Source organism: Oncorhynchus gorbuscha, unplaced genomic scaffold, assembly GCF_021184085.1.
Source record: "Oncorhynchus gorbuscha isolate QuinsamMale2020 ecotype Even-year unplaced genomic scaffold, OgorEven_v1.0 Un_scaffold_103:::fragment_2:::debris, whole genome shotgun sequence".
NCBI lineage: Eukaryota > Metazoa > Chordata > Actinopteri > Salmoniformes > Salmonidae > Oncorhynchus > Oncorhynchus gorbuscha.
In genome coordinates, this window is record NW_025744396.1 from 464,399 (window position 1) to 480,837 (window position 16,439).

Below are 16,439 nucleotides of genomic sequence, written 5' to 3' on the forward strand. Positions count from 1 at the left end.
TGATCAGCAGAATCTCACATAATATGCACAATTGTTTAGTTATTTGATTTCTAAGAACCTTAATTGTTGATATTATGCTATGTTGGTCTGTTTTGTATGATATTGGTTTGACCCTCCTGTCTCCTCTGTTACAACAACAAAGTTGGTGTTCGTGTTATTACAGCAGAATATCATTGGCATATAATATGCATAATTAGTCTGACCCTCTCGTTGCGCTTCTGTCATTACACAGCAGTCAGAGGAGTCCATCCCCAGGTCCCAACTACGTCCCCCCCAGCAGCAGCAGTGCCACCACCTCCACCCCTTCCAGCACCTCTTCCTCCACCCGACCAGCTTCCTGCTCCTTCACCCCCACCCTAGCAGCACACTTCAATGAGAATCTCATCAAGCATGTCCAGGGCTGGCCTGCTGACCACGCAGAGAAACAGGTAGGATACGCATTTAAGGAATTGTATGCATTATTTTTTATTTCACCAGTAAAGATATTTGGTAAAGAGCATAGAGAGTGTATAGATTTTACAGTATTGGGTAACCTATTCATTTCATTATTTTGATGTGAACCCAGATTCATTATGCAATGATCAGTATCATTGCTGTTGTTCTTTTTGATTTTCTTTGATTATTTTAAACTTTTTATCTTCCCCCCCAGGCTTCCAGACTACGTGAGGAGGCCCACACCATGGGAAGCATCTACATGTCTGAAAATTGCACGGAGCTCAAAAATCTCAGATCCTTAGTTCGAGTCAGTGAAATTCAAGCGACATTGCGTGAGCAGAGGTAAGAGTCCAGACCCTAATAGCCTGCGATATGTGTGTTAACATCCATGTGTTCTATTATTACAAATCTTTTAACATGACAACTAATACATTTTTTTTTCTACTCTTGTCTAGGATATTATTTTTGAGACAACAAATTAAAGAACTTGAAAAGTTGAAGAATCAGAATTCCTTCATGGTCTGAGAACTTGAGTTGAAGAATGGAGAGGATAGGGTGGAGAGACCCATTGCACATGGTTGTAAGAGAGCCGTTGGTTGGGAGAACTGTTCTTGTTCTGTGCCCAGTCTTAACACAAGCTGCAGTTGGGTTGGCTTTGGACCGTTGGGCATGGAAAGTGCTGGGCTTGTGGGAGAGGGTCTGAGTGGTTTGTTGGTTGGGAAAGAGGGGAGAAAAAGGGTTGATACAAGACATGGCCTGTGTCCCCAATGGCACCCTATTGCCTTTATAGTACATTATGTAGTGGATAGGGTGCCATTTGGGATGCCCCTATGGTTGGTTTTGTATGTGCCCTGAAGATGTAGATTTCTTGTAGATGTTATCCATGTTGTAAATATGTTTTGTAGAGTATTGAAACCATGGAAAGCCATGCTTATCAAAGCTTTTGACATCCAAACTAATCAACGTTATGCCGAGGAAGTAACGGCTTAATTTCATAGCCTCCTTCATATTAAACTTGTCTGTCAGTGGTATGTCCCAAATGCCACACTATTTCCTCTATAGTGCACTACCTTTAACCAGAACCCTATAGGCCCTAGTCAAAAGTAGTGCACTATATTGGGAATAGGATCCTATTTGGGACGGCACTGTCAGTCTGCAGACTTGAAACTTTTGTTTTAAAAGATGGGTGAACCATTGCCTTGAGAACATCTATGACCTGCATGGAAACGGTGGAGTACAGTGTTATACAGTCAATAAAAACTGAAACATTAACTTAGTATAAAACAAGCAAGCAAGGTAAAACAAACTCAATGGTTTTTCTCTGCTCTTGAATAATAATAATGCTCAATGTATTAGTTATTTTCCCTATCATCCCCCTTTGGTTGAAGTATAATGGTTACACACACACAGGATGTGTCCCAAATGGCACACTATTTCCTATGTGTATTGAACTACTTTTGGTTAAAATTTGCACTATATATGGAGTAGGGTGATATTTGGGAGACGGCCGCACACAGCTACCCATCCCCACCTTCCTCCTGCTGAAAGGTACATAATGTCTGGTCGCAATGGTTCAGATCTGTTTGTTCACAGCTCCCTGTGGCCCTGTCCTGCATTTCCTAAAATGAAAAACAAACAAACCAGTGCCTGGTCGTGTGATGAGTGAGTGAAGGGGGGGGGGGGGGAAAGAAGGTGCCACAATTGTGCTGCTTTGAGATCAAGGACCATTCCCACTGCTAGCCCCTCCATAACTCCCACCCTGGTCATACCCATTACATGCAGGAGCCCAACCCTGTGGTCTATCTCCTCCTATAATGTAGAGGAGCCGGGAAGAGTAAAAACCCTCCTGTTTTTTTTCCTCAAACTTTCCAGCAAGTTTTTTTGGGGGGGGGGGGGGGGTTACTTATATTAAAAGCGAGGTGGCACAGTCTTGGTTCAACCGAGAGTTCATTCCTATGTACAGTTGATAAAGTAATAATGGAGTTTAAGAAGTAAAGAAAAAGGCTTTATTAAAAAGTTGCAGTGCTACTAGTATATCAGAATATGTTATTAATAAATTATTGCTACACTTTTCTTTGCACAATGAGTGCTACTTGGAGCTATTAAAGCAGCTGTTTGGGGGGGGCACTGGCAAGGTATAGGGTACGTCTGAAATGGCACCGTATTCCTGATTTGGTACATTACCTTTGACCAGGGCCCATAGTCAAAAAGACTAAAAAGGAGAAGATGTCATAATTCTCAAGATTTTTCAGGAAGTGCAATGGAAGCCAAATGGCACTCGGTGAATTGACCTGAATGACACAATTAGAACTACTGGCTCCCGTTTGTACTTCTTGCTCTCTGTTATGAGTCTCTCTTCTCCTTTTGAGTCTTCTTACCTAAAGGGCCTGGTTAAAAGTGGTGCACTATATAGGGAACATGGTACCATTTGGGATATGGACTTGGAGGTGCTGATCACTAACCTCACACACCAGGGTCAGAGGTTGAGCAGAGCAATGACAGCCAATGTGATATGTGCGTATTGTAATAAACATGCTAAACTCAAGTGAGCACTGGTTATTATTTTATTGGGGTTCTGTTAGTGTTTTGTTTATTACTATTAATGCTAGTGCCTTGTTGAAAGTCTTAAGTCACACAACCTCTGACGTGGAAATAAATATACCATGTTTTTTTCTATTTGATCCAGTAACAAAAAGATATTCAACAAGTGTTTGTCATGCATCGATCTATAGGGTTGTTTTTGGCACTCCCGTCCATACTTGCATCTTTGTATCCCCCCTGTTCACTCCGAGTCAGTACAGAAACAGTGGCTTTGTCCCAAATGGTGCCCTATGTATAACAATAGTGCTCTATGTAGGAAATGGGGGTGCGATTTGGGAAGTAAACGGTGTCCTGAGCTGTGACTGCCTGATTTTTCCTCCACTGTTCTAATCTTCTATTCAGTCTGATTTGAGATGCACCAACACATTCAGTAAAGCTGACCACATCATTGCTTTGTATATTGTTTTCCTCTGAAGTATATTGAAAAAATAAATAAAATATGCCTCTACAGAACCAAGTTCTCTGTTTTGACCTCTTCAGTTAATTACTTTGTTTATTAATGTCTGCTGTCATGTTTACTCATTGTCATGTCCAACATGTTTGGTTTGACGATGGACTTGGCAAGAGCTCAAACAGACCTGGGACCAGGGTAACTTGTTCCAATGTTTCCACAATGAACATGGTGAATGTTTCCAATATGTCAGTGTTCAGTATGTCTAGGGTAACCAAAATAAAGGACCACAGAAGAACGACAGTTCAAGTTAGTCCTTTATGTTGACAGTGCATTTGGAAAGTCCTCAGACCCCTTGACTTTTTCCACATTTTGTTACATTAAAGCCTTATCCTAAAATGGATTTGTAATTTTTCCTTCCGTATACACAATACCCCATAATGACAAAGCCAAAACAGATTTTGAGTGTTTTGCAAATTGTATTAAAAATCATTTTAAAAATGCCTTGTTTATAAGTATTCAGGTTAAGATGCTTGAAATTGAGCTCCAGTGCATCCTGTTTCCTTTGGAGTCCTGTGGTAAAATGTATTTGATCTGACATGATTTAGAAAGGCACACACCTGTCTATAAGGTCCCACAGTTGACATTGCACCTCAGAGCAAAAACCAAGCCATAAGGTTGAAGGAATTGTCTGTAGAGCTCAGAGACAGGACTGTGTCGAGGCAAAAATCTGGGGACTGATACCAAAACAGAAGTTTGGAGCCACCAAGACTCTTCCTAGAGCTGGCTGCCTGGCCAAACTGAGCAATTGTGGGAGAAGGGCCTTGTTTAGGGAGGTGACCAAGGTTCTGATGGTCGCTCTGACAGAGCTGCAGAGAACCTTCCTGAATGACAACCATCTCTGCAGCACTCCACCAATCAGGCCTTCATGGCCAGATGGAAGCCTTTCCTCAGTAAAAGGCACGTGACAGCCCACTTGGAGTTTGCCAACAGGCACCTAAGGACTCTCAAACCATGAGAAACATTCTCTGGTCTTATGAAACCAAGATTGAAGTCTTTGGCCTGAACCTGGCACCACCCCTATGGTGAAGCAATTTAGTGGCAGCATTATACTGTGTGGATGGTTTTCAGTGGCAGGGACTGAGATACTAGTCATGATCGAAGGAAAGATGAACGGAGCAAAGTACAGAGATCCTTGATGCAAACCTGCTCAGGACCTCAGACTGGGTGAAGCTTCACCTTCCAACAGAACAACGACAGGAGAAACTCAGGAGAATGGAGAATTTCCCAGAATACAGGTGTGCCAAGCTTGTTGAGTCATACCCAAGAAGAATCGAGACTGTAATTGCTGCTAATGGTGCTTCAACAAAGTACTGAGTATAGGGTCTGAATACTTTTGTAAATGTGATATTTAAAAATATATACATATTATACATTTGCAAAAATGTCTAAAAAGCTGTATGCTTTGTCATTGTGTGTATCGTGTGTAGATTGATGAGAGAAAAAAACAATTTAATCAATTTTAGAATTATGGCTATAATGTAACAAAATTTAGAAAAATATTTTCTGAATGCACTGTAAGTGGACTGCTGCCATCAGGTATCTGGCAATGCTTGCCAGTCCTCACTTTCTCCCCTCATGTCTCCACGAGCTGTCACTCTTTCCTCTACCCAATGATTCTTTCTTCATTTAAGATTCCTGTTTTCCTTCCCTTTTCCCAGTTGCTACTTTAGATTTCTTTCTCCTTTGCAGGACGGAGAAACCCCCATGAAAATCAGTAGGTCTTCTGTTTATTACTATTATGGGGCCATGTATCGTGGGCCAAAATACCAGCAACAGTGTGTGTAAACCTTGTGAAGACTTACAGAAAACGTTTGACCTCTGTCATTGCCAACAAAGGGTATTTAATAACAAAGTATTGAGATAAACTTTTGTTATTGACCAAATACTTATTTTCCACCATAATTTGCAAATAAATTCATAAAAAATCCTACAATGTGATTTTCAGGATTTTTTTTCTCATTTTGTCTGTCATAGTTGAAGTGTACCTACGATGAAAATTACAGGCCTCTCTCATCTGTTTAAGTGGGAGAACTTGCATAACTGGTGGCTGACTAAATACTTTTTTGTCCCACTGTATGTGAGAATGCTGTTCATTGACTACAGCTCAGCATTCAACACCATAGTGCCCGCAAAGCTAATCACTAAGCTAAGGACCCTGGGGCGAAACACCTCCCACTGAAGCTGGATAATGGACTTCCTGACGGGCCACCCCCAGGTGGTAAGGCAACAACACATTTGCCACACTGATCCTCTATACTGGGGCCCCTCATGTGTGCGTGTTTAGTTCCCTCCTGTACTCCCTGTTCACTCACGACTGCATGGCCAAACACGACTCCAACACCATCATTAAGTTTGCTGATGACACAACAGCAGCAGGCCTGACAACAATGAGACAGCCTATACCGAGGAAGTCAGAAACCTGTCAGTGTGGTGCCAGGACAACAACCTCTCCCTCAATGTGAGCAAGACAAAGGAGCTGATAGTAGACTACAGGAAAAGGTGGGCCGAACAGGCCTCCATTAACATTGACGGGGCTGTAGTGGAGCGAGTCGAGAGTTTCAAGTTCCTTGGTGTCCACATCACCAACAAACTATCATGCTCCAAACACACCAAGACAGTCGTGAAGAGGGCACGACAACACATTTTCCCCCTCAGGAGACTGAAAGGATTAGGCATGGTTCCCCAGATCCTCAAAAGTACTACAGCTGCACCATCGAGAGCATCCTGACTGGTTCTATCACCACGTGTTATGGCTACTGCTCAGCATCTAACCGTAAGGCGCGACAGTGGGTAGTACATACGGCCCAGTACATCACTGGGGCCAAGCTTCCTGCCATCCAGGACCTATATGCTAGGCTGTGTCAGAGGAAGGCCCAAAAATTGTCAACTCCAGTCACCTCCAGACTGTTCTCTCTCTAGGACCAAAAGGCTCCTTAAAGCTTCTACCCCCAAGCCATAAGACTGCCGAACAATAAACAGCCACTATGTTTAATATATTTCTCTTCACTGTTGATGAAAACTGGTGTTTTGCGGGAACTATTTAAAATGAAGCTGCCAGCTGAGGACTCTAATGTACTTGTCTTCTTGCTCAGTTGTGCACCGGGGCTTCACACTCCTCTTTCTATTCTGGTTAGGGCCAGTTTGTGCTGTTATGTGAAGGAAGTAGTACACAGTGGTGTACAAGATCTTCAGTTCCTTGGCAATTTCCCGCATGGAATAGCCTTAATTTCTCAGAACAAGAATAGACTGATGAGTTTCAGAAGAAAGTCCTTTGTTTCTGGCCATTTTGAGCCTGTAACCGAACCCACAAATGCTGATGCTCCAGACACTCAACTAGTCTATAGAAGGCCAGTTTTATTGTTTTTTTAATTAGCACTACATTTTTCAGCTGTGCTAACATAATTGCAAAAGGGTTTTCTAATGATCAATTAGCCTTTTAAAATTATAAGCTTGGATTAGCTAACACAATGTGCCATTGGAACACAGGAGTGATGGTTGCTGATAATGGGCCTCTATACACCTGTGTAGACATTCCATAAATAATCTGCCATTTCCAGCTACAATAGTAATTTACAACATTAACAATGTCTACACTATATTTCTGATCAATTAATTTGATGTGATTTTAATGGACAACAAATTAGCTTTTCTTTCAAAAACAAGGATATTTCTAAGTGACCCCAAACTTTTGAACGGTAGTATATATATATATATATATATATATATATATATATATATATATATATATATATATATATATATATATATATATAATAATTAAAGAGCATCAGTAAAATATCAATAGCAAGGCTATATCCAGGGGCTACTGGTATAGAGTCAATGTGTGGGGGCACCAGGTTAGTCAAGGTAATTGAGATTTTTAAGGCATATTAAAATGACTGAACAGTGATTTGAGTTAGTTGATTGGTTTGAGATCATTTGAGTTAAGCTGATTGCTTGATTAATTGATTCATTCATTCAGCAGAAAATGTTTCATGCAAGAGAGAAAAAAGAATGAAAACCTGTCTATCCGTGACTACCATCCACAGTTGGCAGGGGACATTTCACTCTGAGCCAGTAGATGGCATTATTCAACCATACAACTGAGGTCAACCCAGTATCACAGATTATTGTGAAATAGACACAAATTGCTTATGGGAAATTTGTGGCAGACACACGAAAATGTGTATTTTTTTGTGTGCAGTGCACGAGTTTGTATACAGTTAATTTCAACCACAGATAACGACAGTAGGTTACTTAAGACAGATATGGCCATATAAATACGAATGTCTAGCAACCCAAAGGTTGTGTGTTTGAATCTCATCATGGATAACTTTAGCATTTTCTCTAATTAGCTACTTGCAACTACTTACTACTTTTGAGATACTTTGCAACTACTTAGCATGCTAGCTAAGCTTAACCCTAACCTTAACCCTTTAACCTTACTCCTAAACCTAACCCTTTAACTACTTAGCTAGCATGTTAACTATCCCTAACCTTATCCCCTAAACCTAACTCTGACCTTAACCCCTAGCCTAGCTAACTTTAGCCACAACAAATTGGAATTAGTGTAATGTACACTAATGCATTGTTAAGAAAGAAAATCATTGTGATGAAAAAGTGGACTGTTTTGTGTGCCTGTCACGAGTTTCGAATAAGTAATTTGTGTTCATGTTACAGTAAGATGTGATGGTGTGTTGCCTGAGATACAGACAAAAGGCCTACCTTTCATGCAGGGAACATGCCATTCATTATGGTTCATCCATAGAGCACCTCAAGGCTTTTTGGATATTATTACAATATCTGATCATATATCTCCACCTCTATTTCAGTTCTGAAGTGTATTAGAATTTAATATATTCTAGAGGAAAGGGTTGCATAGGCTATTATGTTACAGTTCTTCGTGACAGTTACCTGAAACGGATATAAAAAGTTAATTTACCAGACAGAGAGCATCATTTTGGAGCATAGGAGTGTCATGTTTGTTATAAAGATTAGCAATATTAGCAGAGTGTGAAAACAGTTGCAAGGATAAGAGTAGGCCTATATCGGACATTTCTATAATGGTGTAACTACTTGTCATTTCTAGAGGCAGATCAACAGGTTTAGGTTTAGCCTAGTTTGTTCAACAGTTTTGGGTGGATGATGCAAAGCAGGTGTAGGTCTGGCGTCTCTCAGGAAAGCTTTACCCTTTGACATTGTGTCTATGACCGTCTGGCAAAAATGTGTCTCAATTCAATTCAAAGGACTTTATTGGCATGGGAAACATATGTTTACATTGCCAAAGCAAGTGAAATAGATAACGCTAATAAACAAAAGTGAAACAAACAATCAATCAGAAATTAGGTGTAAACATTGCACTCACAAAAGTTTCAAAAGAGTAGAAACATTTAAATGTTGGGCCTATATCATGGCTATGGCTATGTAATAGCGAGAGGCATCTCTCTGTCTCTCGCTATTCTTCGTAGGCTGGAGATATTATTTTCCATTTAGGCCCAGGCCTAGCATTTTCTTTTGGTATGAATATTTTTCATATTTGTCTTAGGCTACTAGTTGGCTTGACATTTTCACAGAATATGTGACTAGGCATTTACTACCATCATGAGAATGTTGCCATTGTTTCCTTTTCCGGAGATTCCGCCCAAAGGTGTTAATTAGGGGATAGAGACAGATGAAAACTACTGCTGCATAGTTTACCACGAGAATGTTTGATGCTATCAGTATAAAAGCTTACCTAGCTAACATTCCACGTAGCCCATAATCTTGTTCGTTCATGGAATTCTGAAATAATCTAATTCTCAAGTTGAACACTTTAGCCTAAAATAGGTATTCAATATCCTAATATTCCTAACCCATGTAGGCCTATAGCCCACAACCCAGACATGGGATGGCTGGCTGCTACATAATAGGCATACGACATTGGTGAATAACACTTAACCTTTTTCCTGAATAATGTAATTTATGATTGTTTGGTTGTAATTCGTTCTTGTCTCTCAGTCAATCAACCTTTAAAACCTTTTTTTTTCATTATTTGTTCTTTAAGATAAAAAATGTCAAACTGTCTTGGACTACAGTTTTCAAAGTAATCAGAATCAACAGAATAGACTAGTGGTGTTTGATTTGGGCTGGTTGGTTTTGATATCGATCGGAGACTAGTGCTGCTGTGTGTTTTGCATGGGATTGTTTCGAGGGTAATTGAGTGTCCGTGTCTGTCTGTGTTGTCTCAGTGGCGCCAAGTGTCTTTTTGGATTGCTAATTTCTCTAAACGCCTATTAACCACCCATAACATCCATTTACACAGGCAGCAGCAATCTATACTGAACACAAATATGAACACATCATGCAACAATTTCAATGATTTTACAGAGTTAATGTTCATATAAGGAAATCAGTCAATTGAAATAAATCAATTAGGCTCTAATCTAGGTATTTCATGTCTAGGCAGAAGCACAGCCATTGCTGGGCCTGGGAGGGCATAGGCCCACCCACTGGGGAGCCAGGCCAAGCCAATCAGAATTTTTTTTACCCACAAAAGGGCTTTATTACAGACAGAAATACTCCTGAGTTTCATCATCTGTCCGGTCTCAGACGATCCCGCAGGTGAAGAAGTCGGATGTGGAGGTCCTGGGCTGGTGTGGTTACACGTTGTAAAGCCAGTTGGACGTACTGCAATATGTTGGAGGTGGCTTATGGTAGAGAAATTAACATTAAATTATCTGGCAAAAGCTCTGGTGGAAATTCCTGCAGTCAGCATGCCAATTGCACACTCCCTCAAAATCTGTGGCCTTTAATTGTCCACAGCACATAGTGCACCTGTGTAATGATCATGCTGTTTATTCAGCTTCTTGATATGCCACACCAGTCAGGTGGATGGATTATTTTGGCAAAGGAGAAATGTTCACTAACAGGGATGTAAACAAATGTGTGCACAACATTTGAGAGAAATAAGCTTCTTGTGCTTATGGAAATTTTCCAGGATGTTTTATTTCAGGTCATGAAACATGGGACCAACACTTTACATGTTGCGTAATAGATCTCTGGGCTGGCATAGGCCACCTGCTCGCCTAACGAGGCAATTTGGATAGGCTACATACAGACAGGTAGGTAAAGATGAGCTCATAGCCTAACTTCTAAATAGACTAGACTATGTTTTCATTATTAGTTTATATTCAACCTGAATAGCCTAAGGCATGTATAGACCTATTTTATGCTGCTTTTTATTAAAACAATGTAGCCAACACTCACGGCTACATTGATTGACCCAAACTGTAACACTGTTACATTGTATTGACTAGTCAGTATAAGAGAGTGTATGGCACTTACATACAATAGGAGGAATGTTAAATTGTGTGAATGCAATGGAAATCAATGGAAATCTAAAATATGCAAATTGCGCTAGGGATGACCCAATGAGCACTCAGTGGGCGGACTTAGGTTACGTATCGAAGTCTGGCTCAGATATTTCTTCAACTCAAGAGCCTCTCCCCGAAATCGACTAGTGAAGTGTTGATGCGAGAGTGAGCAACCATTTATTCACTTTTCGTTGGTTTCGGATTATAAATGTTATGCACAACCATCATCGCGGGTGTGTGTGAAGTCGGAGTGGACAAGTAGTTACAAGATTTATCACTTTTTCTACTCATGGAATGTATTTTTTTCTTATTTTCAGCAGCTATAAACATTCCGTTTTTTTCCTGCAGGGCTATCCAAGTAAGGTAAAAGTCGGATTTTAGGGCTATTTCTCTTGTAACTTAGTTTTCTCGATGCAGGGACAAGCCATTCGTTTTTTTTGTTATTTTCTTACGTCTTCCAAACGATTGTGATTGTGGCAACATTTGTTCGCGGTCCACCGCAATCTTCTGCAGCGTTCATGTAACCTTGTCTTTGAGCTCAGCCCTACGGGTTTTGCTACTGGGATAAGGGGACTAAAAAGTTACTTGTCATAAATGGATCGCCATTCCAGTTTCATTTGCATTTGGCTACAACTGGAACTGTGTGCCATAGCTGTTCTTCTTACTAAAGGTAAACATTGATCCCTAAAAACGTGCTTTTAAGTTAGCTTTTTTGGATATGTTTCTAAATGTCTCTCAATCAACAATACGTTTTATAATTTTACCAGATAATCCAACACCAGAGGTGTCGTAATTGTTATAACTAAGAAAACGCAACTTTCTATCCAGCAGGTGTTCTGTGTGTCCCCCCATGAGTTCATATTGCAAGGCCTTCCATTATGGTAAAATTGGCACTAAACAGACTGAATGACTCAAATGGTTATCATAGTTCTCGCGTTTGTGCACACGCACTATTTGATACGTGTGATATTATGTAGCCTATAGGCTATAGCGGTTAATGTAAAGGCTTAGGCTACTATAGTATACTGGTGATTGTCTGGTATATACAGCATTTGGCATTTATAAGACAGTAGTGTATTAGAGTGCCATAATACTGCTATAATGTGTTGTTTAGGGCCCAATGTAATGCATGTCCATGTCAATGGTCAGCTCATGATGTTTTAATAAAATGACAGCATGTAACTGAGACTCTGAATGTAGCCTACACACAAACAGCTTGTAACAACATACAAAGGCCCGTATTTACTTGGGTGCATCTCTGTGTTTTTATGTTTGTTGCTGTCTTGTAACACAGTGTTAATAAAGATAAGGATTTCTATTGAAAAGTATAACAACTCGATACAAATAGCCTGTTACATATTTAACCGTTTTAAAACCACAGCCTAAGAGTAAACTAAAACATCGGATTATAAGTGAAACGCTACTCATAACATTTACAACGCGTTTTTATCACTATTTTTATTTCAATAAAGAAAAGGTGCAACAAATAATAATGATACGGTTGTTTGGTGGAAGCTTGTGAGATGAGAAGCCAGGGGAACACCCAGCCCATCCTGACCACACTAAAGCTTGCGTGCAAGTTGAAAAGGGAGTCTCCTGCACCACTCTCACCCCCCTTTACAAGTTTCCACTTGGGTTGAATTTTTGAAAACTTTGGCACACAAACCACTAATTATAAGCTACACGGTTCCTGTTTTATAATACGGACTAAAAGGACCATTTTGCACCGAAAGCTCTTAAACTCGTCTTATTTGCTATAATTTAAACAGAAATACTTCTCAAAGTATTTCAGCTTGTACCTTGTCATTTACATGTATTTTGACAATGTTGCCAATGTCACTTCAGTCTTAATCTGTGAGTCTTAAAAAGATAAGTAGTCTGGTTTCTGGGTCTTGAAATAGTGAGGTGACATCATGATTTGATTTTAAAAGCAAAGTAGATAGACTATAGGCAAGGCTATTGACCGTTTTTATTCTGGGATAGGTTATTCACACAGCGTTGTGCGTGACTAACTCATATAGCCTACGTCCAGCTGACAAGTTTATAACATTTCACTTATTTTACTATGAAACACAAGATTTCTCCCCTGTCAGAATACGTTTGATTTCCCAAACTGCTAACGTTACCCTGTTAGAAAACATAGGCATAGTCCGTGCATACATTTCAAATCTGTGAATTAAGACGTTATTATTACTAGATAATAATATGTAGAATGTGTGGTCTGACATGTTGGTGGTGGGTAGGCTATAGCCTAATATTTAGCCTACAAGACTTCATAAACAAAGACTTACATGCATTTCCTAATTTTTTATTTTAGGAGAAATACGGTGTTACTGTGATGCACCCCAGTGCGTGGCCACAGGCTACATGTGCAAATCGGAACTAAACGCCTGTTTCACCAAGGTGTTGGACCCTATGAACACGAACTCGCCTCTCACACATGGGTGTCTAGATCCCATAGCAAACGCTGCCGACGTGTGCAGCGCTAAGAACACAGATGCCCTGAGTGGGGGCTTGTCCACACTAGAATGTTGTCACGACGACATGTGTAACTACAGAGGACTACACGACCTGGCGCACACCAGAGAATCTACAGGTAAGGAAGGGGAGAGAATGGAAACTTTCAATTGCCCTACTATGGCTCTGTAAACTGTATGGATATTGAAGTTATTATATTATGTTCTATTCTACTCTTTTGACAAGGTTCATAATGTGTGATAGACAGAGCAACCAAAGTGACGATTTGTTGTGTAGCCTACTCTTTACATGTGTCATAGTCCTATGCTGGAACTCTATCGACAACGGCCTACTGTAAGGACATGCTGTCCATACACTTTTGTCTTTAACAATTCCGTCTTTAACAAAACTTCAGTTTGACTTTTAATCGGAAGCCAGCGTGGGGGTGCGTTGTAGAATATCCCTTCTCAGACTGTATGTAGTGGTGCCGAAATACTAGCTTAATTGAGTTATGGAAAGGTGCATACAGCCTTACAGAGAGGAAGGGAGAGCTCTCAAGTAGGGATTTCTGTTATGACTCAGTCCAAGGGAGTTTAACTCATTTAGTAGCTGAATAATTTTTTTGGGGGGGCTCTTATTTTAGAAAGGCGACTCATTGCATTCACCTTCTGAAAGCAGAAGACAGAAGTTTCCATTGAACATTGGTGTACATTGCACAATAAAATAATCGTATTTTCCCTCCACCTCCAGACCACGGCAGGTACCAGCCTGAGAGCAACAACCATAACCTGGTCACGCGGGTACAGGAGCTGGCCTCTGCCAAAGAGGTGTGGTTCAGGGCGGCGGTGATTGCGGTGCCTATCGCGGGAGGCCTCATCCTGGTTCTTCTCATCATGCTGGCGTTAAGGATGCTCCGCAGCGAGAACAAGCGGCTGCAGGACCAGAGGCAGCAGATGTTGTCTAGGCTCCACTACAGCTTCCATGGCCACCACACTAAGAAGGGCCACGTGGCAAAGCTAGACTTGGAGTGTATGGTGCCTGTGATGGGCCACGAGAACTGCTGCCTCACCTGTGACAAGATGAGACAGGCAGACCTGGGAAATGACAAGATACTGTCACTGGTACACTGGGGGATGTACAGTGGGCACGGGAAGCTGGAGTTCGTATAACTTACTTTTCTAAGATCGTTTGACTTCACTTTATGTCCCACCACACCCTTCCCCACCCGCCCCCCCCCCAAAAAACAGCCAAGACTGCCTCCTCCACTCGTTGGGGTTTCTCTTTTAACTTAAAAAATGAATCCCCTTTTTTGTCCATTGTACTTATCTGTTTTCTTCAATGGAAGAAAAAAAGAGGACAGAATTGAACGCAAGCCTTGTGGTTTTTGCTAAAGGAGCACTTTACTTGAAAATTAAAGGCAAACCAATGAGGAGCTGAGCGGGCAGGGCTGAGCTGACGGATTGAAAGAGCTCTGTCAAGACCCTGTCTGCCTGTGCATCCTGGACTTTACACAGACTGCTGAAGGATTCCAAATCGGTCTTATTTGCACATTTGTAAAAACAAAAAAACTTTGTTTTGCTTAAAGAAAAGCTAAATAGGAGAAGAATTTTACACTGACACCAGGGTACAAAAAAATACTTTTTGAGGAGTATAGGTGACTTAAGGTGTGTACACTCCTCTGTATGTTTCTTGATCCAAGCTTATTGTAAAGATTGAAAATATATATATTTTTGTCTGAAAGAAACACCCTGTTCTGTGTGTTCTTCCCTGCTACGTGTGTGTGAGAGCGAGAAAGAGAGATGAGAGCTGTGGCTCATGTCAGAGATGCCTTTTTTCGATCTGTTTCTTTCTGGGTTGTGTGTCTATACAGTACTATGTGAGAGGATGTGTGGCGAGAGAGGAACATGCTGCCTCTGTGATGTGTGTGTGTGTGTGTGTGTGTGTGTGTGTGTGTGTGTGTGTGTGTGTGTGTGTGTGTGTGTGTGTGTGTGTGTGTGTGTGTGTGTGTGTGTGTGTGTGTGTGTGTGTGTGTGTGTGTGTGTGTGTGTGTGTGTGTGTGTGTAGGTCTGACTTCATAGTGAGGCCATGTTTCACAGTAGTGCTCCATATGACTCAGTCATTCTTGAACTTCCTCCAAAGGTTAGGATCTCAGCTTCAAACAAATGTTGTTTATTTCATTGCACATGCTGGATTTCTCCTGGAAGTAGTGTGGATATTTATTTTATACTCAATCGAAGGCCTGTATAATCCCTCCCCATTCAGCTTCTCTGGATGTGTTTCTGCCGACACACTAACCCTCCTGTATCCAACCTCGTGTTGATGAAGAGGGCTTTTTTCCCTGCCAAGCAACTGGGCTAGCGATTATGCTAAATATCTTGTTACACCACTTAGAAATAGATCTCAAGTGTGATGGTGGGATTTGTTTTATTAAGAGAGTTATTGATGAGCTATTAAGATAGTTAATATGGAACCTACAGACTTTTGGGTTTAATAATGTGAATAATGTGCCTGTATTTTTTTAATATAGTTGTTGAAAACCCCCATCACTTCTTTTCCCAGTATGTGTTCCTCTCCCATCGATTTGTCCTTCTACTTTATTACATAGTAATACTTCCCTGATGACGTCTGAGAGGGGAGGGATGAACATGCAGGAGCACAAACACACACAGTATGCACTCAACCACGCATGCACACACACACACACACACACACACACACACACACACACACACACACACACACACACACACACACACACACACACACACACACACACACACACACACACACACACACACACACACACACACACACACACACACTCTCGCATCTTCATAAACATACAGACCGGATGCACCGTCACAGGCTACCTGCCACAGGCTACCCCACGATAGGCTACCATTTTGCTGAGAGGCAGGCGGTCATGCTGTTTGTATTGACATGCACATGTAATGAGGTGGTCAACTGGTTTCCTTCAAAAGCCCAATTTGTTTTGAAGTGACTTCAAACTCCTCCCTTTCTAACTTGCCAGTGAATTTGTATTGATATACAGTACCAGTCAAAAGTTGACACACCTACTCATTCAAAGGTTTTTCTTTATTTTCTACATTGTAGAATAATAGTGAAGACATAAAAACTAT

At 40.9% G+C, this 16,439-nt stretch overlaps 2 protein-coding genes across 4 annotated transcripts in view; both read left to right on the plus strand.

The window, feature by feature from the left end:
* The window catches only part of LOC124016881 (WW domain-containing adapter protein with coiled-coil-like), a 67,681-nt gene extending 64,192 nt beyond the window's left edge, over nucleotides 1–3,489 (plus strand). The window contains exons 11-13 of the mRNA XM_046332222.1: nucleotides 233–428; nucleotides 650–777; nucleotides 891–3,489. Of these exons, the coding sequence (XP_046188178.1) occupies nucleotides 233–428; nucleotides 650–777; nucleotides 891–960 (394 nt within the window). The 3' untranslated portion in view covers nucleotides 961–3,489. The remainder of the gene's footprint in view (nucleotides 1–232; nucleotides 429–649; nucleotides 778–890) is intronic.
* A 7,479-nt stretch (nucleotides 3,490–10,968) lies between these two features.
* On the plus strand, nucleotides 10,969–15,043 carry LOC124016885 (BMP and activin membrane-bound inhibitor homolog). Of its 3 annotated transcripts, none has more exons than XM_046332225.1 (3): nucleotides 10,969–11,512; nucleotides 13,160–13,438; nucleotides 14,050–15,043. In XM_046332225.1, the coding sequence occupies exons 1-3, from the start codon at nucleotides 11,437–11,439 to the stop codon at nucleotides 14,466–14,468; spliced, it is 774 nt and encodes a 257-aa protein (XP_046188181.1). In that variant the 5' UTR covers nucleotides 10,969–11,436; the 3' UTR covers nucleotides 14,469–15,043. The 3 variants fall into 3 exon arrangements, with proteins under 3 accessions (XP_046188181.1, XP_046188183.1, XP_046188182.1); XM_046332227.1 differs by having other exon boundaries at nucleotides 10,969–11,205; XM_046332226.1 differs by having other exon boundaries at nucleotides 10,969–11,200.
* The last annotated feature ends 1,396 nt before the right edge of the window (nucleotides 15,044–16,439 follow it).